Source organism: Anopheles moucheti, chromosome 3 (assembly GCF_943734755.1).
Source record: "Anopheles moucheti chromosome 3, idAnoMoucSN_F20_07, whole genome shotgun sequence".
In the NCBI taxonomy this organism is placed as follows: domain Eukaryota; kingdom Metazoa; phylum Arthropoda; class Insecta; order Diptera; family Culicidae; genus Anopheles; species Anopheles moucheti.
Window position 1 is genome coordinate 82,145,224 of NC_069141.1, and position 25,827 is coordinate 82,171,050.

A 25,827-nucleotide genomic window follows, 5' to 3' on the forward strand; every position below is an offset into this window, starting at 1 on the left:
ACTCATAAAAATGGAAACGATTTGACAAATGTAGTTTTTTGTTGTTATCAATTCAGAACGGCCAGACCTTATCGTGAATTATAAAAATTATAATACAAAAAGCATTATTCATAATTACGCATCTCGTCTTATCGCAACGTCTTAATTCGCATTGAATGTTTTGCAGTGGCATTGATGATCCCTTCTTCAAGATTCAAGTTCAAGAAGTTTTCTTACCTATCAACCTATCAACTCAAATTATGAACAATAACAAATCGAAAGATTCTTCGACCAACAACACATAAGGAGCATGAATGATACATATGTATAAATTAAGACATTTATTTGCCCTCCAAAATACTTTAAGCAAACCACGGATATATTCACGGCCGTTTGGTCGAGTATCGTTGTATGGCTCCATCCGGTATTGGTATTTGCTCGACTCACCTTACAAGCGATAGCAATTCTTCAAATTAAGTCAATATTTGTGCTCGCTTCTACCGGAAAGAATATTTCGGTCACACGTGTTTAGGAAAGAACATAAACACGGAAACCTTTTCGTTTTCATTCCCGTTCATAAAGGCCAATAAATACCCAACTCGTGCTTAACGTGATTGACCTTAGCGAGAATTGTTTTTTGTTTTTCGTTTGCCAGACTAAATGCATTCTTGTCGATTACGAGTGAGGGATGGATTCGATGTTGACCCACCGTACAAGCCCCCGGAGGTGTGCTCTGTGGCCAGTGGTGTCGGTTTTATATTTACGAGTGTCTCATTTTCTGCTTTCTGCTCTCCGTCCTTCTTTTTCCAGACAAACCGGACCGGTGTTTAGGTTTCGGATGTGCAGTCCACAACCGGGGGCGCTATAGAAAGGTGCTACAACGAGGACAGTGAAGGTGTGTTTTCCCAGGTCCGTTCTCAAAAATTCCGCGGAACTGGTTTTGCTGGGGCAGTGTTGTCGCGTACAGAACATCGGAAGCATTTGCACAACTTTGAGCCGAGCCGGGCGGATGAAAATGGGCCTGTAGGTGAGCGACAGTTTGGGGGTGAGCATACCGTCAGTTCCGGCTTGTGTAGTTCAGTACGGTCCGAGACGTCAGCAGTGATGTACGCCAGGATACTCACCTGTCTGTTGGTCCTGCTCGGTGTGCGGTCCAGTGTGTGCAGTTTGCCATGTGATTACATCGATTCGGTTAACATTACGGACGGGGAACGGTTACCGAACGGTGACATCCGCCATAATGGGGTGATCTATAACAAGACCTACTACCGCACGATCGACTATGAGTATGAGCAATTTACAACGAAAAAGTTCGTGCCGGAATATGTTCGCGGGTGCTTGTGTGCGGTTCGGATTTGTGTGCGGTTGTGCTGTGGCGAGCATGAGTATTTAGGGCAAGATGAAGCTCAAGGTCGGCTGACATGTAAGCGCTCGGAGAAATATTTACCGATCAATGTGGAGCTGAATGCGACGGAAATTGTCGACCTGCGGAAAAACCATTCACTGTACGGGTTTCTGTACGGGAAACCAGGTTTCTGCCAGGTGTACGAACTGCAGCCAGAGTACAATTCGGGAGACGAGTGGTACCTTGCAAGGGTAAGCTGAGAAATAAACCTTCCATAGAACTTTTCCTACATTGATTGTGCTTAGTCCATCCTCTTAAGATTCTTCTAAGTCTCTATCCTGGCAAGATGCAAATTCTTATGCACATATGGGTCACGAACCATTCACGGGATCCTGGCAGCTTGGGCGTATTCCATTACATATATCAACCGCAATTACCATCGCTCCTTGAACGGTGAATCGTCGAATTCTAAGTGAGATCTCCTAAAATTCGATATTAAATTTAAAGATCGCTGATACTGGTTTGTGGGCTAGACATCTAGTGTAAACTCGAGCTAAAATCATAATCGAAGTCTTTGAGGAGTAGTTGGTTTAACGGCCATCTTAATGAAGTTGGACTGCCTGAAAAAACACCTTAGGAATGGTATCGTTGTTGGATAATTATTAATCTTGATCATTCTGTCAGATACATTCACACATTCTCACGGTTGTACCTGTAATGGTTCCTGGATGACATTATCGGAATAAAGAAGTTGGGCCATGTCTCAAGGCATGGTATTTAAATTTAAACTGTTTAATACGCTTAGGACCTTCTGCTACTTGTGCGCCCCTAGCTGTTTAACGTACCTAAAATAATCTGAACATACTCAAAACAGCGTACTGATTGACAGACACAGGTACGAAATGGACAAAGAATCTAAAGCTGAAGATAAGATGGATTAATTAATGATAATTAATATAACGTTTGTACATTCTCCTTGATTTGGTGGTGTATTGTTTCCCATCTCCGTGGCACAACATGATGGATGGGTTCTTTATTTTTTTAGATTAAAAATTAGCGTTTCAAGTCCAATTCCAGTTTCCAGTTCACACCTTTGATTAGTTGTGTTTGTGTGTGTTTGGTTGCAAACGGCAAGCGAAACACATGCGACTCTAGATTTATTATGGTGGGATTTGAACGGAAGGATTATCTCAAGAGAAACTAGAATGATGAAGGCCTTCCTATTGATATGATTTGAGTTTCGTTTTGAGAATGATTCCACTTTTCGGAACATCGATAGACATAATGGATAGATAAAATAACAATTACACTAAGGGTCTGACATAAAGGGAAGAAGCAACGTTTAGGCAAACGAAGCGAATGATTGACATTTATTTATGGGCTTCTTGTCAGAATAATTTGCAATCTGCGCCATAAATTTGAAGGCCGAAAGGTGATTGTGCTGGTGGCAAATTTGAAGTGAAGTTGTTTGTTAAAGTGGCATGCATTGCACCTATGACGTGTCCATTGCCTTGAATTTCCTCTGGATGGTACTGTTTGTGGTAACACTTAACATATCTCCGCCTGTACGAATGAGTGGGGCTGTTGAAATAGTTTGCATAGTGGCGCAACGGTTGATAACGGGGTAGAGAGAAAGAGAAAGAGATTCCCACCCCCATTCGCATGATTTGGATTTTCCAGGGCGTTTGTATAGATAAAGGCATAGTTGTTTAATCTCGAAAGAAGGAAAGATTGTTGCACTGCAATTAGGATCATACAAAATAATATCAGAGCGTGTCTGTGACTGACTACAACATGATAATCACAAATGGAACATGTAAATCGTAAAAGACCTAACGGTTAATAATCGAAAGGTTAAAGCAAATTGTGTTGCAATAATGTTGTGATCAGCCCACATTAAAAAAGGTATGTTAACAACGAAGATGATGAATTAATCTTACTCTCCATTGATCTTTGTGCACGCGTGTCAAATGTGAAGACCATCGCTATGAGTAATACCTGACAGATCAGCCTGCTGTGTGACGTAAATCTCTACAATGGACTCACCGGGGCTAAATATTTGATATTTAAGTGGTAGAGCACAATCTTTTCTAATTTAAGGCGTGATTGAGGTCATATGACATTGGTGATTTTTATTTTTCTGTGATTTCTAATATTCAAATAGTTGTTTAACCTGAACAAATATATTTTTTTCTTCCTTTAACATCTTTTAGAATGGAAGCCTTATTCTCGCAGGTGGGGAATTAATTGGGCCCATGCAACGCAACCAGTATTGTCTAGCGCCTAAGGAAAATAATAGCATCGTCTCTGCACTACTATGCTTCCCCGCGAACGCAGATATCAAGTACAATATCTATCCGGTCGGTAAGTAGCAATGTCCTACGATGTGTAACGCGGGCTAATTAGTCGGGGTATTGGGCCCGAAATTTGCTTATTAGTCGTTTTATACGAATGTTGTTTAACCACGACGGGACGGTTTATGACTCCTAACGACATGCACAATATTGACACTGTGGCGTATGAGTGTATCCAGCGAACCATTTATTGTTTAACGCATAGACAACCCATGGGTGAACGTTGTCGTACACCTTGGGCACGTTGCGTTCATGTCCCATTGGCTACAGCATCTCGAACATCAAACAATAACTGTCTGTTTAGTGTTTGTAATGCAGCTAATTTGCTAGATCGGCACCAGCGTTCTCCGGCCGATAGTCTCTAATGGCTTCCGGTCCGGTGATAATCTCGTACGACCATCTGTTGCTCCAACGCCCAGACGCCGGTAATAGCCCAGTCGCGACGAATTATCGCAATGGATGGCGGGTTACGACATTGACCGACCGGCAGGGAACCATTTTACGGTACCCAACCCACTGCGTGGGAATAGGAAAGTCTGGAGTATTCTTAGGAATGAGTGTTCTAAACGACACCACATTGTCTGGGTGAGTTGGTTTCTAAGTTCCGAACGGGACTGCATGGGTTTTCCCGGCGTACCAGAAAGTGCCAATCATGATCGCGCGGCAAAAGCCTGATGACGTAGCACCAATTTGAATTGGCACGTGCTAAGTGGTTATGCTGTTTGAGGAGCTGCCTCGTTTATTTTGATAGGGTAGGATTGTTCTTTGGTGGTCGACTCGTTGTGAAGTGGGAATGGTGTTTACAGGTTAACGTAAGCGATAAGCGAAAAGAAGGTTTAATTTGAATAGTTTAATTTTTTTCGAGACATTGGAAAGTACTAAAAAAAATTGTTAGAATTATGAAATATTACATAGTTTGTTGTTTACCATGTCATGTGTATGTTCTTTTATCTTGTTAACATATAATAGATATTCATAGCCTTCCGAGTTATTGCTTGTTTAATTTCGTTATTTGCTCTTCTTTTTTAATCTATTTGTCGCATGTTTTATTACTTACCTAATTACAAGCTATTTACTCGAGATATATGTTTTATTTATTTGGATGTAGTTCTATCAATAACATTATGCTTTCATTTCATTTGGTTATTCTATTATTTATATTCTGTGGTTGTTTATCTGCTGTTTAATGATTTGTGATAATATTTCGATATTTTTTGTTTATTTATTACGTATTATTTGCCAAAAGAAATGTAATATTCAAACAATTGTTTAGTTTTTGTTCAAATTTGAAGTTATAGTTAACTAGTTAAGGATTTTTTAGAGATTTACGGCTTAATAGTCCTTATAAATAAAAAAAGTATTAAAAAAAATAAAAAAGTATTTGTTTAATACTATGACTAATTAATTAGTTTGGTCCCTTTTCCATAATTTGAGCATTTTTAAAAATACATTTCAACGAAATGAATACGCATGGCTTTCCATGTTTGACAATAGAGGCATCATACGGCAAAAATTTCTCTCCGCAGGGTCAAACGATAGCAAAGAAAGTAGAAACTGCGTAAAACCATTTACCATTCGATAACGGAAGCTCTTTATTTACTTTTTGGCGATCTGGCAACAGGCGAACATTGTTGCCCTGTTGAATATGGTTTATGCTGCCGAAGCGAAGGTGTGGCAAACGCAAGGGAAGTGCTTCTGCCAGCGGTTCTTCCGTCACTGATGTCATAGGGCAAGTCTAGGACGGGATGCAAACTAGCAGCACATCCAACTTCAACTACTTTGTTCCCCTTTTGCCAATCTGGTTCCTATCGTAACCATATGCCTCTGATGGGTGTTCCCTTATCGGGGAGGGAAAGGCTGAACGGGATAGAAGATGGAACAGCTTGGTTCATTATTGTCATTCATTAACATTTGTGGCGCCGGCCAAAAAAGGGTGCAGGTAGCGTGATGTGGGTGGTGGAAAACGTATTATATTACAGCGTATTTGCTTTCTGCTGGGGCGACCATCGGTACCATATACGCAACCCATCGAAATAGACAGATTGGTTTCGGTGGAGATCGCTGATAAAACCATATCAAACTGGGTCTAGCACGAATGGGTCTCTTGGGAATTGTTTTGTGAACCATGCAACCTTTGGTAATTTCAACAAAACATATTAAAATAATTCGTAGATTTACAATTTAATTCTAGACTAATCTAATTTAGACATCTTGTCAGAAAGTTTTGCTTGGAATTTTAAAAGGTTATGCAATATTTATATTTCGATACAATTGTACAATGCTTTTGCTATTTTTCGCCTTTTATCTGATGACGTAATGACGTTATTAGGCTCAAAATTGGTACTCGATCACAACGTTTTCTGCACACTACACGAAGGAAGATATAGCAACAGGAGAGCGTTTGGTGATTAATTAGTAAATTCATACCGTTCGATTGGTGGCAGCTACTGTGTATTTCCCCAGTGAAGTTTTATCCCCCTAAAAGGCAGCTCTATTTTCGTTCCCCGAATCACAGATGACTTTCTCGCCAATGGGCAATCCACATGGGGCCGTTTATCAACTGTTGACATTAGGAAGTCGTGTTAATCTTGCTAATGCTTTACATGCTGGTTTGCGGCTAGGTTATGGATATCGGTTCCCCTCCTACACGTTGGATCGACTTGCTTCCCGTAATCTATAAGTTAATTGTATTTCTGTCATATTTTTGGTAGCAAGCAATCGAGCCTGGGATTATTATGCGCTGTTCCTAATTGAGCCAGCCCGTATCTATTGGGGAATTTTTGATTAACAAACCATCCTAATCGTTGCCGTTTCGTTACAGGCATGTTGCTGTCCGTACCGTTCCTGCTGTTGACTTTCTTCGTGTACGCCTGCATACCGGAGCTGCGGAACATGCACGGCAAGTCACTGATGAGCTACGTGCTGGGCTTGGCCGTCGGTTACACGGTACTGTCGATGGTGCAGTTAAGCGTCTTTCCCGGCTTGAGCTCGTCGTGTGTGATCTCGGGCTACATCGTTTACTTCTCGTTCATGGTCAGCTTTTTCTGGTTGAATGTGATGTCGTTCGACATCTACTGGACGTTCAAGTAGGTTCCCGACGGTGCATTACGCACTTGGTTGCGTTTGTTAATCTGTTGCATCGCTGTTTTCTTTCTCTCTCCCGCAGAGGCGTCACGGGTGTTCGCAGCTCGGAAACGAAGAAATTTCTGCTCTACTCACTGTACGCCTGGGGCTGTCCGATCCTGCTGGTATCGACGGCCATTCTGGCGGATTACACCGATTTATTTCCAGACTATCTCCGGCCAAAGTTTGGCACGACCAGGTGTCTGTTCGTGGGTAGGTAGCTTAACAAGAGTCGGTGAAAATTTGTTGTCGAATACCTAATCACTATGTTTTTATATTTTAGAAAACAAATTGATCGAGTTTCTGTACCTGTACATGCCGTTGCTGATTCTGGTGTTTATGAATGTGGTTTTCTTCGTAATAACCGCCCTGCGTATTTACAAAATACAATGCGAAACGTCTGTGGTGCGTCGGGGTGATTCGAAACGGCACACCAAACTGGACAACGATCGCGATAGGTAATGAGAATAACAATGAATTCATGTTGAAAGTAACTAGAAGGTTTTGATTTTCTAAAATTTGTTCAGCAACTTATTTAAAGAGACTGATACTAGCAAAGAAATACTGTATAAATTGACTTGTTAAGCTCGTATAGCCTAAGAGTAGATAAGGGTAGAAGAAATAACAGGACAGGAGAACACAAGAACAAACAAGAACAAACGAAAAATAGAAAATGTAACGAAAAGCTATGAATTGAATGAATATATTACACTTAGTTTGGAGAGTTTAGAGTGAATATCATTAATACTTCTTATGTACGTCCACTTAACTTGTCAGAACTAGGTATTTGTTATTGTAAATTATTAAGTGATAATATTGTATAAAATTTTGGGTACAAGTTTAGGTTACATTAGGTTAAAAGATAAGGTATTTAGGTACGATATTAACGGACTATATTATCAATAGTACCATAAACCAATGCACAAATGATAATCTGATACTGCCTCATTGAATGGAAACTGATAAAAATAATTCATGTTTCGTAATGTGATGTGATCTGCATGATCAATACTATTAGAGAAGGCTTTAATGTTCCTTGTAGTTTGTAGCAATCAAATAGAAAATAATGATCGACATGCTCCATTTTTTATATATTTTGAGAGCAGGGTTTTGTTTTTTTAAGAAACTTCCATAATAGTTTGTAATCTTTTAAATAGTAAGCTATTATATGCTATCATATTTAATAGTCAGCTATCATAAAAGAAGGCAAAGGTCGATAATATAAAGAAGGCAAAGCAATAATTAGAAACGCGAACGTAATACAAATAAGATCCCTCCTTGTTCTATAGGTCCAATCTAACTAATCGATTAACAATAGAAGCAGGTTCAAGTTGAGTTGAGTTTATTGGTGATTTATTGCACTTCATAACTTATCTGATACAGCTCGTGATAGTATTTATAACGTGTTATATTTCAGTGGTAATTTCATCCTTCCAGGGTCTCCATCCTTTACTAGGAACAAAGAGTAAAGAACTGTAAATAATAGTATAGCCTTCAAGGTCGTATATTGGTGACAAGGGATCAAAGTATCAAGCAGAAGAAATGTACATAATAATGAAATTAAAGGGAATGTAAATTTTTAATCAATGCTTTGTCTTTGCTTGAAACTTGCATCAAGAAAATGAGTCGGGTTACACAAAATCATAACAATTTGTAATGAAATCTATTATAAGACAAACTAAATGTGAATGCGAACTACACACTTCTTAGAGTCTAATCACGTATTTCGTTTGATTTTAGATTTGGACTCTATCTCCGACTTTTCATTGTGATGGGTGTCACCTGGTCGTTGGAAATCATCTCATGGGCCGTCGATAATAATGCATGGATCTTTTACGTTTCGGATGTCTGCAACTGCATCCAAGGATTTCTCATATTCGCACTGTTTGTGCTGAAGCAGAAAATTAAACGATTAATCTACAAAAAGTAAGTATTGGATTTTAGCAACACGAAAATGCTGAATGTATTTCGACGATACTGTAGCCGAATTGTTCAAGGATACTTTGCGATTCCATGTTGCTTTGGTACATTACGAACCGGTTGGTGAGCTTTTTTTAGTGTACATTGTTGTTTCGCCGCAAGTCGGTTACTGGCTGGTTTGATCTCGATCCCGAATGATCTGACAACTATCTTCTCTCTGTTTATCTCTTTCCCTTCCTTCCCGTCACACCGTGTTGCGTTCTTTGTGCGTACGTGTCTGTGTATGTTTTGTCTGTATCTTAAGGACAGGGGACAGTACTACGTGACCCGGGTGGTATGTTCGTGCTATCGATGCTCTCATGTGATATTATGCTGTATCTCACTTCCGGGAGGTTATTGTTCGTGGCAGTCTGCTCGTGTGGTCAGATGGCAGGGATTGAGGCAGCGCGAGAGGTAAACCAAACTGCGTCGTTTGGTGGTGTGGAATTGTTCCCTACTGACCTGGCTGGGTGGCGTAATTTTTGGTGGTTTCTGTGATGACCCTGACGATAACCCTTCTTCCGCTTGGAATATTACAAGCTGGTGACAAATAACTCAAACCCTTCCCTTCAGTGACTGCTGCAAAACATGTCTATCCCTAACGTAGATTAACTCGCTTCCGGGTGTGTGGTTCACTTATATCGTTGCTAAGACTTGGGAAGATCACGCCCTAACAAATTCTAACTGAACTTTTCCCGTACCTAACATATTCTACTCCGGCACCACTTGCAAACCCTTATGCACGATATGTTATTAAAATGGCACAATTCGAACTCTTCACTCAGGTTCGGTATCCGGGAAATCCGACAGGAGCAAAAGATGTCATCCTGCAGTACGAGAACAACGGCCACCATGGTTTCGTCCTACCAGGAAAGCAAAACGGAAAATCCACTGGTCACACAATCGTCGAATGTGATGTAACACGGCATGACATGCACAGAGACGGTATGGTGTTATTGCTTCTTTGAGAAAATCTCATATTCGACGTCGACAGCGCCCTGCAACAGACGTCCCACTTTTAAGCCATTGGCCATTTGCTAACCGAAGAACCAGAATCCTGTGACGCATACCCTGTAACGCTTGGGTAAGAGTTCTGGCATTTTTTTCCCAAGGCACAAGCCTGATTATGGCTCTTCGTACAAACTCCTTCTAGTGTACGATCACCAGCAACTTGGTGATCGGTTTTTAGACCAGCGCAAAAAAAACAATTTTAGTAGTTTTAGTACAAAGCTAGTGTATGAATGTGTATGCAACAGGCGAATGGACATTAACTCGAATCTACCTCATGGAGAATGATAAAATAATTTAAAAAACAGTTCAGCAAACTGTTGCGCAAAACAGGAAGACGACAATTTTAGGAACGAGTTGAATGGGATGTGAATTGACAGAAGTAAGAAGCATGACGTAGTTCGTAAATTTATTTAGACGTTATGCCAAAAAGGACCACTTTACAATAAACGCTACATTGAGTGAAGCATGCGATATCAAACATAATCGCAAAACGATTAGTATAACGCATTGTATTTATTGTATTAATAGCGCATCTTTCATCCTACCCCAAACACGGTTCATAATGTTTAGGTTTGCTACAAGAGTTTTCAGCAAGTTTCGTCACGGACACTCAGATGCGGTTTACTTTTGGTGCATTGTTTAATTTACTGCAAATATGACTTTTTCCATAAAACTCGCTCATTACTCACATGAAATGGTTTCCGCTGCTTTTAAGACTAGGTTCAAACGAATTACTCGACAATGCGACCGGCGTATGCAGCCGTTGCGTTTACTGTTTACCAATTTGAGGTGTAGTAAAACGAACAGCAGTTGGGCCTAGCTAGTGTTCCTGCCGAAATGGGAACCACTCTGGGTCGGTATAACCGGAGGCGAGATGTTTGGACAATTGGCTCGAGAAAAATGCGGGGATTTTTTAAGCGAATGTTGCTGGTTTTCTTTTCTACATGAGCATAAACAAACATTCATCACTTTCATTCCGTGGCAGGATAAAGATCTCTGCTTCGTATGAGTTCGTTACGTTGCGTTTTTAAGAGTGTTCGTATTCTGCGAACAAAATCTAGTACGGAAACCATTCGTTCCGCGTGCTTTTGTATGTAGGCGGTTGCCTTTTTTGGTTTTTAAAAAAGAAATACCGATCAAGAACATGCTTTCGGAAGCTAATTCAATGAAACTGTTCATTAATGATATACGTAGATGAAAGTCATCGGAAGAAACATAGGTTATTGTTATTGTATGAGAATAAAATTAACATATTTCAAAGTAAACAAAAAAATCAAAACTGTCTAACATAAAACAATGAGATCATTATGAAAGTACTTAAAAAAATATGAAACATGAGCTAAAATAATAAAAACATGGAAACAAAAACAATAAAGAGGTTTCCAGTATTCAAAAATCATCAAGTCATCAGTCAAGTAAGAAAATGTAATGAATGATCAAATCTTAAAAAGTATTGAATCGATGTTTATAAAATACAAAATATACATTACACAAATAAACAACTTTGAAATGAAAACATACACGAAACGTATGGACACAATCTCACACAGCTACCACTAAGCAATATCAATTGATACATTGTTTCGTAAACATTCTTATCACGCTGTACACCTTTAAAACCCACATTTTAAGTGATACCGGCGTAAATACGCTTGCACATCGACATTTCTGTGTGCGGTGGCGACATTTACCAGTCTCAATCACACTCGTACGAACCGCAATCATTACGCCGCTCCCTTATACGCGGATTGTTGGATATTGTTTATTGAAAAGTAACGCACCCGTACAGCATAACACACGCGAGCGCGATCGCGCTGATCGGAATCAAATCGTTAAGCATCTACCGTGGCGTTCTGTGGAGAAATTGTTTGTTGACGTTATAAAGTGTAAAGCGGTTTGGTTTCAGCGTAACATAAATAAAGCACGGGTAGCGATGGACGAAAAGGGCGTGTGGTACGCTGGTATTTAATTAGACTTTCATTGTCCTCCCCACACCAAAAAGGGGATGGGACCAGAGCTCATAAAATGTAAGGGAGCAAATAGCTTGACTTCCTGTTAGTTCGCACTTCGGTGTAATTATGTCGGTGAAGGACGAAACATAAAAAAATCCCACCACAATCCAAACGACTGTTTTTGGGGGTTGAATCGTAACTGCGGGTAGAAAATGATTCATCCAAACGATGTGTATCGTGCGTTGTTTTGTTTCCGATGAGCAGGGGAAGTGGAGTGGCAAAGAAGCGGCACGAAATAGAAACGATAAGAATTCCACGGAAATTGAAATACATAGCGCAGCTGGATGATCTGCGTTCCGCGAGCCATTTTTCTTGCAAAGTGTGAAGTGTGTGCGCTTGCGATATTGTTCAAAATAGCATCATCACTGGACACAAACGGACAGCACCGGCAACGGCTACGACGGCGATGGAGCAGCAGTACGCGTTCGACCGCGGCCGCGAGTTGTTCTTCAGCCGATGACGGCGAACAGTAACTGTCAGCGATTGAACAAGGGTGAACACGCGCTTCAAACGTTGCTATGGTAGCGTGCTAGTAGGCGGAAGGAGCGCGCGTTTAAGTGTGTGTTAGCATACAGGTGATGATTGATTACGGGTGCGATTAAAAGAAAGATCAAGAGCTTTGGTGGTGCATCCGAACATCTTTGCCTTGAATTCTACGATTTTTATTTTGTAGAGTTTACGAATTCGCACAACAAGTAAGAAAAAAAACGGGTTGTGTTTAGTGACGAATAGCGCTCGTAGATCAGGGCAATTAGGGCAGTGATATGAGTTTGAAATTGACGCAACGTGTGTCTTATCGGCGGGCGATAAGACATCGTCCGGTAAATCGGTACTGGTGGCACACGGTGGGTGTCGGTGTAGTGTTGCTTTCGTTCGGGGCACTATTCGGTATCGGTGACGTTGATGCAGCTAATCTTTGTCCACTGGTGGAATCGGTCGACATCAGCAATGGAACACAGGAAGCGGATGGAACCATCGAGTATGACGGTATTCGGTACAGCACCAAGCAGTACTTTTTCGACGATAGTTCGGCGGTGCGTGGTTGCGTGTGTCTCATACGCCAATGTCTGCATATCTGCTGCCCGGATGAAATTCCCCAAGGAGAACCGTGTCCATCGGATGACATCACCGTCAACTTCACCATGTCCGCCGATGGGATAGTTCATGACACGCGTAACCTGCGGGATAACGCAAACTACTATTTTCTTTACTCCAAACCTCAATGTTCCGGATCACTGCTGACGTTGTTCGGCGATGAGTACATCTTGCGCGCGGTATGTGGTAGTTCAAGTAGCGTCCAAAATTTCGCTAGATCTGGCACAGATCGTGTTTTCTTTTCAGGACGGTATACTAGCGTACGGGGAGAGCCTGTTTGACAATCGGCACTACTGTTTGCAGTCAGCAGAACCGCTTGCCTATGCCGGATACTGCGAAACGGTGGATGTATACGCAATGCACCGAATGTACTCCGTAGGTGAGTGAGAGTAGATGATGGTTTTGATTTCGACACACGCGAATGGAATTCCCCCTCGATTTCGATCGTGCGTAGCGTAGTCCTTGGGTGTGTGGGGAATGTTTGCATAGCACGCTCCGGCACGTGAAACGTATTAGTGTTTAAGTTTGTCGCTGCTGGTAAGACTCTGGTGAATTTCACGCATGCCAAAGTTAAATCGGGCTAGGTCAAAGTTGATAACAAATTTAGCACACAGTCAATGTGAAGAAGATACGCGTATAATGGATGGATGTAGATATCTGTTTGCTTTTTTGTTTTGACCACACCTTTTTGTGCGATTTGTTATCGCATTTAAATTCGATCGGATTGAAAATATTTTCTTGAGATACAGCCTAACTTTGTCAAAATATGAATAATGCTGTATTTTCCTGGATGGCACATTACCAGTAATGAGCGATATGTTTTAATACGCTCAGAGGTATGGCTTAAAAAGACTTAAAACACAATAAATATTGACAACGAGGTAAATACCATTGTTTGCGTTGGGCAAATATCGGTTTGTTACAAGATCCGATTCGCGTCGGCACGTGTGTGCTGAACTGTGTTTGTGCATGTCGTAACCTTATTCCACCATTTGTTTAAAAAATGTTTTGAGTTTAATAAGTCACTTTTAACTTTTCAATGATTCATTAAGACCTACAATCAGTCCAAGATTTTTGTTTAAATATTTATTTTGTTGTTGTTGCTAAAGGGTTGCTTTATTTGAATTTTTCAATTTTTGACATGTTTTCTAATTCAATTTCCAATCAATTACAATATCTGGGTTAATGGATCATATGACAGAAATCCTTAGAAATTCAATAAGTTTTAAATATTTTCCTTTGAAATTAATACATAACAAACTACGTCTTCACACGAACGGACCGGACCGATCCCCCGTAGCAAGGACTGACTATCCCTCTACGAGGTAAAATAAGTCATCCAGAAATGGTAGGCATGACCTAGTAGGTCATAACGCAAAGAAGATAGAGAGAGCTCTATTCAGCTTTATATTAAACTATGCACGAGTTTGTGTAAACATTTCAAACTTAACTTCTGAAATAACTTCAAAATTAACCCTCAAAATGTAGCGGGTTAGAAGATGTATTTGATATATATTGTAGTGTTTATGAAATTTCAACCTTGATTAAATTGATTGATTGTGGCTGATAATAACGTGCCTTAGTGGCAAATTCTAAGAACACTCGACTAATATTGATACAATGCCATAAAATTAGATAAATGAATTAATAGTTTTCGTAAAGTCAATATTTCCACGTAGTAAGTGGATCCGGTTTTGTGTCATTGTAATCGCGATTGATTAACCCCGGTCTTTAGCATCGATCTAAACACCCACCGAGGTAGATTACCATCTCGTCTGCTGTCGCGTGTGGATAAGTGAATCCGCTAATGAAGTTGGCAACACTGTTTACCCGTTCGTAACTCGATACTGGCCACTCCTCTGCAATTCCCAACAGGCATCTTCATATCGTTGCCGTTCCTGGTGGCAACCCTCGTCGTGTACGCGATGCTCCCAGAGATGCAAAACATTCCTGGCAAGTCGCTGATGTGCTATGTGGCGTCGCTTACCGTTGCCTACCTGCTGTTGGGGCTGATGCGTTTCAACGTGTTCGTGTATCAGTCGAACTGGTGCATCGCCTCCGGGTATATAGTGTATGCGACGTTGTTGGCTAGCTTCTTCTGGCTGAATGTGATGGCGTTCGATATATTCTGGACGTTCGGTGGTAGCCGCGGTAGGTCGAGCGAGCGGCGAAAGTTTCTCTACTACAGTCTGTATGGTTGGGGTGCGCCACTGTTGATCGTGGGGTTCGTGGCGCTGGTGGACAATACCGAGTTTGTACACGATTCGATGCGGCCCCAGATCGGCAGGGAGCGGTGCTTCGTGAGTGGTGAGTAACGTGCAGTATGGGTTAATATGGTTTGATAAGGGGTAAGTAACTGCGAATGGTTTCATTATCGGTCCCAGTGGAAAAGCTGATTGGGTTTCTGTATATGTATCTGCCTATGCTGCTGCTCGTGACTGCCAATGTGGCGTTTTTCGCCGTAACGGCCATACGCATCTACCGCATGGAGCAGGCGACGGCTTCTGCTCTGTCCGGAGAATCCCGACGCCACACTAAGTACGAAAAGGACCGCTACAGGTAAGCCCATCGAACCTCCCGGAAGTGGATCGTTTTTCCTCTCTCTAATGTCTTCCAATCTTGCCCTATGCGCAGGTTCAGTCTGTACTTGCGACTGTTCATCATCATGGGTGTGACCTGGACGATAGAGATCATCACCTTTCTGGTCGGTGAAAACACCTGGTTGATCTATTTGGTCGATATCTGCAACTGTTTTACGGGCATCTTCATATTCGTGCTGTTCGTGTGGAAACAGAAGGTGAAACAGCTCCTACTGAAACGGTGAGCGTCAGCTTTCTTGCGGTCCTTTTCTCCCGTGGGTACTCGCCCGAAGGGACCTTTCGTTGGGCAGGTGATCGCCTGCTTGCAGTAAGTCGCGTGGCCGTGACTATATTTACTCGTTTGCAGATTCGGCTTTAATCGAACCGTCCCGGGTCGGAACGACCAGCACACCAACAGCACCATTAGCACAACGCGCTCGACCGACCTGAAGTCGACGGCAAACCCTGAGACTCGCCTGACGGATGTGACTCATGGGAATTGAAAGGTGTTTACATTACGGGCATGCGAAGAGAAGACGCCGAATGGTTAACATTGCCGTCCGTATGCACACGGAATGGGGTAACTTATAGCCGTCTTCAATTGGTGGCCATTGTCATGTAAGGATGATCGCCCATTTGCCGCGCGAGCGTGACCATGACCATGTCGACATCGTACGGCGTGATTTGCGAAACAGTTCGCAATATCTATGTTGTATTCTGAATGCAAACTTCCTGTTTTGCTTGGGAGGTCCACAGCACAGGTAAATGGTGCAAGGTTTAATAATTGTGTAAACAGCTAATCGAAGCATTGTTGTTAATATTTAATCTAATATCATATAAAAATGATGATCTACATGTATTTTTTTCATCACACATAGGAAGATAACGAGAGCCTTGAATGGAAAAGTATTGAAAGTTTATTATCGATTAATTAATTATAAATTCATTATTACAAAACGTTTTGTAGTCTGACATCGTAACTCAAACAAGTTTTAGAAGGTTTGAATACTCATAAACTCATCAACAAAAACCGTAAAACGTTGCAGTAATTCAAACACGTGAAATCTTTCATGCGGTGTGAAATATTTCACGTGGGTAAATTCGAGCTGCATTGCTTGAATAATCGAGCGCGAGCGTTTTAATTTCAAAAAGGATTTCTATCCGTTATTGCGAGCCCTACTTCGTTGCAAGGCACGAAACATAATTTAAATGATTGTTTTAAGTTATTTAAATGCGAAACAAGAGTATCCTCTTTATTCATGAAACCATGTATTTAATGAGAAGTATTGACAGTTCATAGTTAAAATATCTTAACTCAGATACATCCAAAGCAGTCAGACATTTATAATATCAACGTTAGTTCGCAGTGAAACGATTCATTGTGCATTTATATGTACCTCTCTGTGCAAATTAAACTATTCCTGTTATGATCGTAATATTGCCATGAAAGCCTATGGAGCTGTGACTCAACGAATGTTTGTGCAAAGTGATTCATAGATTTCCATACTTCAACGTTAGCCAGAACTGCTCGGCGAAGATAACAAACATCTGTTGTTGCTGTTTTGGCGTGTTGTATATTTTCTTTATTCCATATCGCTTTCATGAAATAGTGTATTTAGTTTGCTAGCGTTGTTTAGTGCAGAAAAACGCTATGAGTTTGCTATTAAACGTGTAAAGTAATGAAAACACTACCTGCGGTATTACAGCAATGTTCAATAAATAATTCTCTAGGCGTTGTTCAATGTTAAGACACAGTAACGTGATCGAATGTAAAGAACAATCGAATGGAGCGGGTGAGTGCTTACAGATTTCACTTTCCGGCGTTTGCTTCCCGGAGCATTGCGTAGGATTAAACAATGTGATTGGCCTTGCTTTTTTTCACACCATTTTCCACCCCACAGAGGAAAACTCGGACAACCCGATACACAATCGAAAGTATGTTTATCACCCCTATGGAGCAATGGACGGTCAAGAAGGAGCTGTACTCAAAATAGAACTCCTGGCCATTCCGAGAGCGGAGAATCACGGTTACCTATATTCTCCGAACTGCAAGGTGTAAAGTAATTCCTCCAGGGGTGGTGTCTGTCTGGAATAGGACCTTTTCAAATTTGTGTATAAACAAAGATTCACCGATGATGCTTTTGCTCTCTAGTCAACCGGAATACAACATCCACACAAACGAGCTGTTCACGGTGCTCCCACACGTCGTTAAGCTGCTAAATAGGGCGGGATGCGTTAAAGATGTGGTGAAACAACCGGTCACGATCTTAACCAAAGCGCACAGGTTATACAGGTGGCATTCGATTTTAGTGTTGATCGAAACGCGGCACACTCGAGTCGTGGGTCTTTCGCCGTTCGGTAAATACTGTTCACAGCAAACTCTTTCCTAGTGTGATGGATTTCTGCAATCAAATATACTCAGAAGTGATGTGTGCCTTTTTAATAACGCTGATACTGGTTCGCACGGCTGGCAGTGACTCGAAAACCATCAACTGTCCCGTATCCGAACGGATCGATCTGACGGACGGTGTTCCGGATGTGCAGGGTTTAGTTCGGTTTGCGGGAAATATTTATTCGCCTGAAAATTACACAACCTCCGCAGAAAATCGACGCTATAGCTGTGTGTGTTCGCAGCGTAAGTGTGTGTACGTGTGTTGCTTCTATATTGACCAGTCGCAGTGTGAGGCGTCATCACTGCCACTAAACCGAACCTCTTCCAATCGGATCAGCTGGATGGACAGTATGGTTGAGGAGGTCGATCTGCGAGAGAGTAGTGAGTTCTGGCTGATTTACGCGACGCCACCGGCCTGGAGCAATATGCCCGGATACGCATTGCAGATCTCTGGCCACGAAGGTGAACTGATCAATGTACGTATGGGAGGTGTAAGCATCATAGTGGAAGCAAATGGTCAGTGTTTGTGTAATTTTATGGTTGTGAATCTTCCAGGATGGTAGCTTTGCGTACGGAACGAAGGTGTATGCGATCGGGACGTATTGTATAAATCCTGCCGAAGATTCAATGCCCCACGTGTGGATAAAGGAAACGGACGATCATTTAGAGGTACACCGTTGGCATTCATTGGGTATGTAAAGATTGTTTTATGAGGCCTTCAATAGAAAAGAATTCTTTTTTCTATAATACGTAAAGATCGAAGTTGTGGGATTACTGTTGATGTTTTAAAGGGATTTCAATAAATTTTAAATAGATATGAAATGACAATTGAATCAGAGCAATAACCGAAAGAGTGAGAGGTTTATATGAATTAAATTGTATACATATCTTTTTCGCAGGCTTGATCACTTCCATACCATTCCTTGTTGCAACATTGATTGTGTACGCACTCATACCGGACCTACGGAACATCCCTGGCAAATCGTTGATGTGTTACGTGTTCGCGCTGATGGTCAGCTATTTAGTGTTGATACTGATCAAGCGCAGCGTATTCGATAGCTCACCCAAATGGTGTACTGCAATCGGGTATGCGTACTACTTTTCGGTAATGTCGAGCTTCTTCTGGCTGAATGTGATGGCATTCGACATCTTTTGGACGTTTGGAGGACGCCGCAGGCGAACGACCGACCAGGGCAAATTTTTACTGTACTGTTGCTATGGGTTTGGATGTCCGCTGGTATTCCTGGCGATCGCATTAGTGGCCGATCACACAGAGCTGATGTATACGAGTCTTCGGCCAGGATTTGGAGATGGACAGTGTCTGTTTAAGGGTGAGTGAGTGGTTCAATTTCATCCAATTCTTAATAAAATCTTTCCATATTTTTAGACGAACAATTTGTGTCCTTCCTTTATCTTTACCTTCCGTTGGTACTGTTGGTGAGTGCGAACCTGTTTTTCTTCATCAGTACTGCTGTTAAGATTAACAGCATTGAACGCACCACGGCCGCTGCACTCCGAGGTGAATCGGGACGACACAACAAGTACATGAACGAACGAAATAGGTGAGTTATATTAAATTAAGCAATTCTATTGAACTATTTTCGTAACATTAACTTACCCTATTCTTAAAAGATACGGCCTATACGTTCGATTATTTGTGGTAATGGGTGTAACGTGGACGTTTGAGTTTATAACCTGGATTGTGGACTCTCAAAACTGGTTGGCATACGTGACGGACGTTTGTAACTGCATCAGTGGTGTGTTTATATTTTTCCTGTTCGTTTGGAAGCGCAAAGTGTGGAAGCTGCTGCAACAGAGGTTAAGTAGCGCGGTGTTTGTACGAAAAGTTAATCGTAAGTTTAATGAGTATTATTTTTCTTCCTTGCAGGCTTAACGGAAAGCAAGTTCAACGAAACAATCAACCGCTGTTCTCTGTGAGCGGAACCAGAACGACTAGTTTGGCACCTACTCGCAAGTTGTCCAGTGTAAAGCTGGACGCTTCAAGTTTTTAGAGATTATTGCAGTGGAATGTTTTTAGAATCAGTTTACACTACCATGACAATGATTGTAGAAATATTGAAAAGAGTTTACATTAATTGTTGATCAATTTCCGGTTTTGAGGAAATGGAAGAATATCTTCATTTTATTTTATGTTTTCTATTAACTAATCAAGAAGAGTTTAATTTGTGGTTTTGATGATATTAAAGCAGTAAATTAAGTAATTTAGTAAATTGCATCTCTTCCTCGTTTAGCACTAGTTTTTTTTTATGAATATATTCTTACCGGGCATAAGTTAGAACTCTGTTTATTGTTTAAATCGTTACTAAAAACATTTGAATTCGATGACCAATTGCATGACAATTTAAAGAACAATCAAAAACACAATAAAATATATTTTAAAAGCAAAATTACTATAATTTGCCTTTGTGAAATAAAATCGATACAAAAGAAGTGTTTCTGCTACTCTCCGCTAGAGGACACCAGTATAGCGCACGTGTTGCTAATAAGAAACAGTGGTTGAGCGCTTACAAAACACAGAACAATTACGATTAAACAATTTTTCATCAAACAACATGAACATAAAATATAAAGTACCTATTAAAAATGAGCAATTTTGTTTCATTTGAAATATAAAATAAGTAATGGAAGCTTTATTGCAATTTTAAGCATTCTTACAATGATATCACTGCGAACTTTGCATAGATTGTTAGCCATGAACGATCGGAAAAGAAACGTCGTGGAGAGAAAAGAAAATATTCCTTATATTGCATAACTAATTATCTTTCGTTTGCGAAACAAAGAAAACATTGCTTCTGAAAGGTAAACTTGAATCCTTCAAGCATTTTCACGAGCTACGGTAATATAAATCATCGTCGCTAGGTGATGTAATTCTTCTCTTGTCACACAAATTACGGACATTAAAGGATGGATGACCATCTTTTCCATTCACCGGCCTCGTAAAACTTCACTTCTGCACCATCATAAAACCGTACCGTTCGCGAATTACAGTACGGGCCGAATAATTCGCCAACCCAGCCCTGGGACCGGTGTAGAATAAATGAATGATTTCTTCGAAACAAACCGAACGCGACCGTTCTGTCCTGACTGTCAGGCGAATCTCATAAATGTTGTGTGAAAATGCAGCATAAATCATGCAGCAAGGCAATGTGTTCGCGCAGAAAGAATCGGAAGAAAACAGCCGACGAATGGATGATTTTTGCTTTCGCTTTGCCATTCAAGCGCTGCCATTTGCGCCCCATGTTGTACGACACCGTAACGGTCGGTTTGACGAAGATGTATTCCGGTTGATTAGATTATGGGGACCGTTCGGGGGGGTTTTCCTTCGAGCGTACCGTGATCGGTAAGCAATATGGCTGAACGGTCTTTATCCGGCAGGCGGCATCCATATTCATCAACGGTAGGGAGATGAACTGCATTGCGAAACTATTCGTTTGAATTATACTGATTAAGATTTTGCCAGCAGTGAGCTGAATCCTTTGTGATCGAGCGGCGAACAGCTCACGCACGGGCGTGTTGTGTGCTTTATTTTCCACTTTCTTCCTGGTCGCTGTTCCCTTTGCCGTTCGAGTAAGGCAGCAATTTTCCTCGTCACGTTGAGGTATGTCTCGGGTGTAGCACATTGTGGAAGCGCTAAAGGTAAAAGTCACCCATGTGGCTAATTAAATTCTATTACAAAGCGAAACCGCGAGACAACACCGTCTGGGTTTGGTATGCATTTCCTATTGTACTTTTTTGTTGTCGTTATTGTCATAGTCCTTAGGCGATGTACATGAGTGTGAGTGTGTGATTGGAGCTGTTTATGCACCGAGTTCCAACTTCTTTAAAGCACTATGCAATCGTTATCTGAAAGCGGTGGCGCACTAGTGTTGGGTAGTGGTAAAGGAAAAGGATGTCTGTGGCAATGTCCTTAACCACACATTACACCCATACAACAATGCTACCGCTTCTTGGGATTGTCGACACATACTGTGGAGAAATTCTTGCATTATTGTTCCGTTTTTTGGGAATGGAACGATACAGCACGGATGAAAGTTTGCCTGAGCAAAGGAAAAACCACTTACATACCAGATTTTATGTTACAAGCACACATGTACGAGCGTGTACGTTGTTGCATTCCAGTCCGGTGTGTTTTTCGTCCTGGCGCGCACCAAAGGAGCAACGAAATCTGGTGGCCACAGTGGCCGAAACGGTACTGTGCTTAATTTGTCGCGTACTGCATTAAGCAACATTAAAGAATGACTTCACATGGGCAGCATTGGATGTGAGGAAACGTATTTGTTAATCCGGTTACATGCTGACGGTACGGCAAGCCAACATTATAACATCCGCATCTTTCGCCCGCCTGGGGTATTATCGCTAATGTTGTACGCGCGGGGTTGTGTTTGTGAAGCGCGAATGCAACAAATTACGATTATTTGCTGAGTCAAGTGTTGTGTGAATTTAATGTGTTAATACCAGCACTGCGGCCGTTGGCAGTGTGTTTTTCTGCATGTTACAAGCTTGGTGGCTTCGAAGTATAATTTTTGCTTTGGAAAATTTTTACAAGTTATGGTGAAATGTTAAATTGTTATATTAGTGAATTGGCTGTTCCAACCGATGTTTTAAATTTTCCAACATTGCTTGCAATTATTTATATCAGAAAAATCTGAAACCGCTATTGGATTACGGATAAGAATCTCAAGAAAAGGACATTAATTAAAAAGCAAAAATCGTTTTCCTCGATTATTTTCATTTTCCCGATTATTTTTTTTTTTGCAAGATCACAAAAAGTGTTCATTAGTTTACATAATATTGTAATAAATGTATACTTGAAAACAATTAAATGTTTACAGTTTCTTAAAAAAGAAATTAATTTGGCTATAGGAAGTGGCAATCGATCATCGCTACTAACAAGTTATTTTGCACAAAAAATCAAGCAGCATTCATTTTAGCAGGAAACAATTTGTATGGAAAATTGAGATTCATCAATGCTGTTTAAGAAAAGATCTTTGCTTATAATTGCCTTTAAATTTTTTTTTCTCTATTGTTAGCTCCTCAAGAATCGATCAGCTAACCTTCGATCTATTCGATAGAAACTAAGGGAGTTTCCCTATTGCCATTGATAATGATTTTCCACACGCTTTGCACAAACACCACAAAGGGCCTTGAGCACAGCCACACTAGAACAGCCGTGTACGGTTTGGGCTGGTATGTTCCGTGGCCGATTAAAACATTGTCAACTGAAAATAATGTGTAAAAACCGCCCCGAAAATAAAAAATCCGTCATGCACCTGAGCGATGATGAGTGGACGCCCTTCCCCTTTGGACAACAGAAGGCGTCGAAGAGAAAGAGAGAAAAAAAAGGCGTTGAGGCGTGAAGACGAAGGCAGATCCAAAGCCCACCCGATTAACCGTCGCATAAGCATTTTGGTCGCTTTCGATTAGGCACGGTAAAGTTAAACGGTATAAGAAATGGTGCTACCGATCGTCTACGATGTAGTCTATTCTGATCGATCGTGAAGGTGTGATCGTAGAAGCGGGAGTTATTTGCGTGTGATTTTGAAACAGGTGTGATCAGCAAGATGCAATTACGTGAGATTGTGTGGTTTTGTGGTTGTTTGGTAGTTGGGTTGGTGAATGGTGCCCCACGCGTGCAACGATCGACGGACGAAGCGGCCTCTAGTTATTTTTACTTCAGTCGTTCACCGGGCCATTCCATACACGTCGGGACACCGTTCGATGGGCTGCCGGCAATTCCAACGCTAACGGAGACCAAATATTACCCGTCGGTGCATGTTCATCGTGATGAAGACGGTGGAAAACATCAGGGAAAAGGTTTGTTTGAGAGTGGCGAGGAAGAGGATGATCATGCGGCGTACCGTGTAGTGGAACATGATCACGAAGAGGAAGGAGGTTCTTCGTACGATGAAGACCACCATGCAAAGAAGGGTGGAAAGTCGGACAGCGGGTACGATAAGAAGCACGAGCTAGATCATGGCAGTAAGGGCAGTTATGGGAAAGAAGATCACAAGGAGCATTACGCACACGATGGAGACCGGAAGCATTCGCACCATGATGAAGGCTCGCACTACCATGACCATCATGCGGAAGCGAAACGTACCAAGGGTGGCAAACATCACGAGAAGAAGCACCACAAGAAGGGTTCCAAAACGACGGGCTATCACAACGTGTACCACAAGGACGAGTACAAGAAGGAGCACGTGTTTTACGACACTAGCGACCACAGTGGACAATTCAAGAAGTATGGTTCGTCGCACGAACAGCACTCAAACGAAGCGGGTCAGCACGCCAAGGGCGGGCACGAGGATCGGGCCCATCAGGAAAGTTCGCACAAGAAGGGTGGCAGCAAGCAGCACGGTTCGTACGACGAACATCACGGTGCGTTCAAGAATGGGCACGGACAGGAGGAACACCATTACGACGTATCAGGCTACGGCCACAAGCATGGCCACACCGGGCTGGGTGAACGTGGTTACAAGATTATCCACCCTTAAGTAGCGAAACGCAAGCATTCTGCCATTACGAGACGAGAAGCATAGAAATGAAACAAAGGAACAGAGAAAAAAAAGTCGTTTAAATGGGCTGCCGAAATTGCATTTGCGTAAAGAAATGAGGCTTGTGCATTTTGCGTAATAAATTATTTGTCCTACAGAAACACCTTCATTCCGCTTCTGTTTCACTCCCTTTTGCGTTACCTTTTGTTTTGCTATAAAGTATGGCGTCGATTTGCCCGATGGAAAATGTCGGAAGAAAATTAAACTTTTGTACGATTCGGTTTTTCGTTTCGTTCGTCCCGGAGCGGACCATGAGCACGATCGATGGTCGCTGTGGTGGGCCTTGCGCGTCAAAGTACGTTTAACATTAAGGGTGCGTTCGTTGGGAGCATAGGCTTACGGCACATCGGAATTTGTTGAGTGCGAACGGTAATAAACAAATTCAATATTTCATTGGCCGGAGGAAATATTTCCTAATCATAATAATTTATGATTTATTGACGGTTGTGTACGGCGAATGCACCACTCGTCGGCTGATCGGTGGCGTTGGGAATGGTTGGGTATATTTGCAGTATATATTTTCATTAGGGGAGAACGTGCTTCTTTGGGCCCTTCTACTGTATGAGCCGGATAATCTTTGGCCATTGAAAGCAGCTAATGGTTTTCCGGTATTAGAAGCAATTGACGGTTGGTACTGTTTTCTTGTTCGGTTAGGAAGCAGCTGCATTTAAAGACGTTGAGAAAATAGCGTAAATTAGAAATGGTTGTATATAAATATGTTGTGTGTTATTTAGTGGCAGTTGTACAAAATGTTATTGGAGTCCATTTTTTAACTTAATTTTTAACTATTTTAAAATAATTTAGAACGGATGAATTAATTTGGTTGTATATTTGAAACTCTATATTATGCTACCTTCGGTTATAAAGAAGTTTATTTCATTATTTTGCTGTCATTTAAATGATTTATTATTTTTTTAAGGATGTATATTTGTTGGATTGACGCCTAACAGTATGCAATTTCGTTTTCTATTTTCTTAGGTTCTTAGTCAAATCATCGATTAAAACTGAAACCTTTTGTAAGTTTAATTTGAGCATTCGTGCAATCACAAGTCAAATATTAACAGAATAAGTTTCAGGAAGGTTCCAAATATTGGTATTCAAATATTGCCGTTTCCTCCTGTTCATGCTTCCTGCAATTTTTCCTTGTAGCAGTACATACATAAATGACCTATATTCAATGCAACTAAATTACCACTTGTAGAACAAAGACAGACACAATACCGTAGATACGCAGCTAGAATGCCGTCCATGCATCATCAAATATGACAGATTCAATTATCATAAGATATTACACAACTGTCCACTGATTGATGTATGCATAGCATTAAAATTCGCGCATCCCGCAAGCAAGTACGCCGGAATGTTTGCCATCCTTTAGCTACATGCACTATAATTCTGATTAG

General features: G+C 41.3%; 4 protein-coding genes across 5 annotated transcripts; all 4 read left to right on the plus strand.

Annotated features, from left to right (window-relative positions):
• The first annotated feature begins 1,083 nt into the window (after positions 1-1,083).
• Positions 1,084-11,108, plus strand: LOC128302087 (G-protein coupled receptor Mth2-like). The gene is made up of 7 exons (XM_053038811.1): positions 1,084-1,575; positions 3,538-3,688; positions 6,500-6,764; positions 6,845-7,014; positions 7,085-7,259; positions 8,542-8,727; positions 9,546-11,108. The coding sequence occupies exons 1-7, from the start codon at positions 1,084-1,086 to the stop codon at positions 9,679-9,681; spliced, it is 1,575 nt and encodes a 524-aa protein (XP_052894771.1). The 3' UTR covers positions 9,682-11,108.
• A 1,125-nt stretch (positions 11,109-12,233) lies between these two features.
• Positions 12,234-17,185, plus strand: LOC128302455 (probable G-protein coupled receptor Mth-like 3). 2 transcript variants are annotated; one of them, XR_008287380.1, is made up of 7 exons: positions 12,234-13,057; positions 13,125-13,257; positions 14,754-15,185; positions 15,263-15,437; positions 15,519-15,698; positions 15,825-16,218; positions 16,336-17,185. XR_008287380.1 is itself a non-coding variant. In XM_053039282.1 (6 exons), exons 1-6 carry the CDS (start codon positions 12,548-12,550, stop codon positions 15,958-15,960), a joined length of 1,566 nt encoding a protein of 521 aa, XP_052895242.1. In that variant the 5' UTR covers positions 12,234-12,547; the 3' UTR covers positions 15,961-17,185. The 2 variants fall into 2 exon arrangements, 1 of the variants encoding a protein (XP_052895242.1); XM_053039282.1 differs by having other exon boundaries at positions 15,825-17,185.
• Positions 17,186-17,254: 69 nt separating this feature from the next.
• LOC128303428 (G-protein coupled receptor Mth2-like) lies at positions 17,255-20,335 on the plus strand. Its single transcript, XM_053040375.1, has 6 exons — positions 17,255-18,325; positions 18,405-18,540; positions 18,749-19,180; positions 19,237-19,411; positions 19,482-19,667; positions 19,738-20,335. The coding sequence occupies exons 1-6, from the start codon at positions 17,852-17,854 to the stop codon at positions 19,859-19,861; spliced, it is 1,527 nt and encodes a 508-aa protein (XP_052896335.1). The 5' UTR covers positions 17,255-17,851; the 3' UTR covers positions 19,862-20,335.
• Positions 20,336-23,431: 3,096 nt separating this feature from the next.
• Positions 23,432-24,364, plus strand: LOC128305188 (histidine-rich glycoprotein-like). Its single transcript, XM_053042522.1, has one exon. It carries the CDS (start codon positions 23,432-23,434, stop codon positions 24,362-24,364), a length of 933 nt encoding a protein of 310 aa, XP_052898482.1.
• Positions 24,365-25,827: the final 1,463 nt, after the last annotated feature.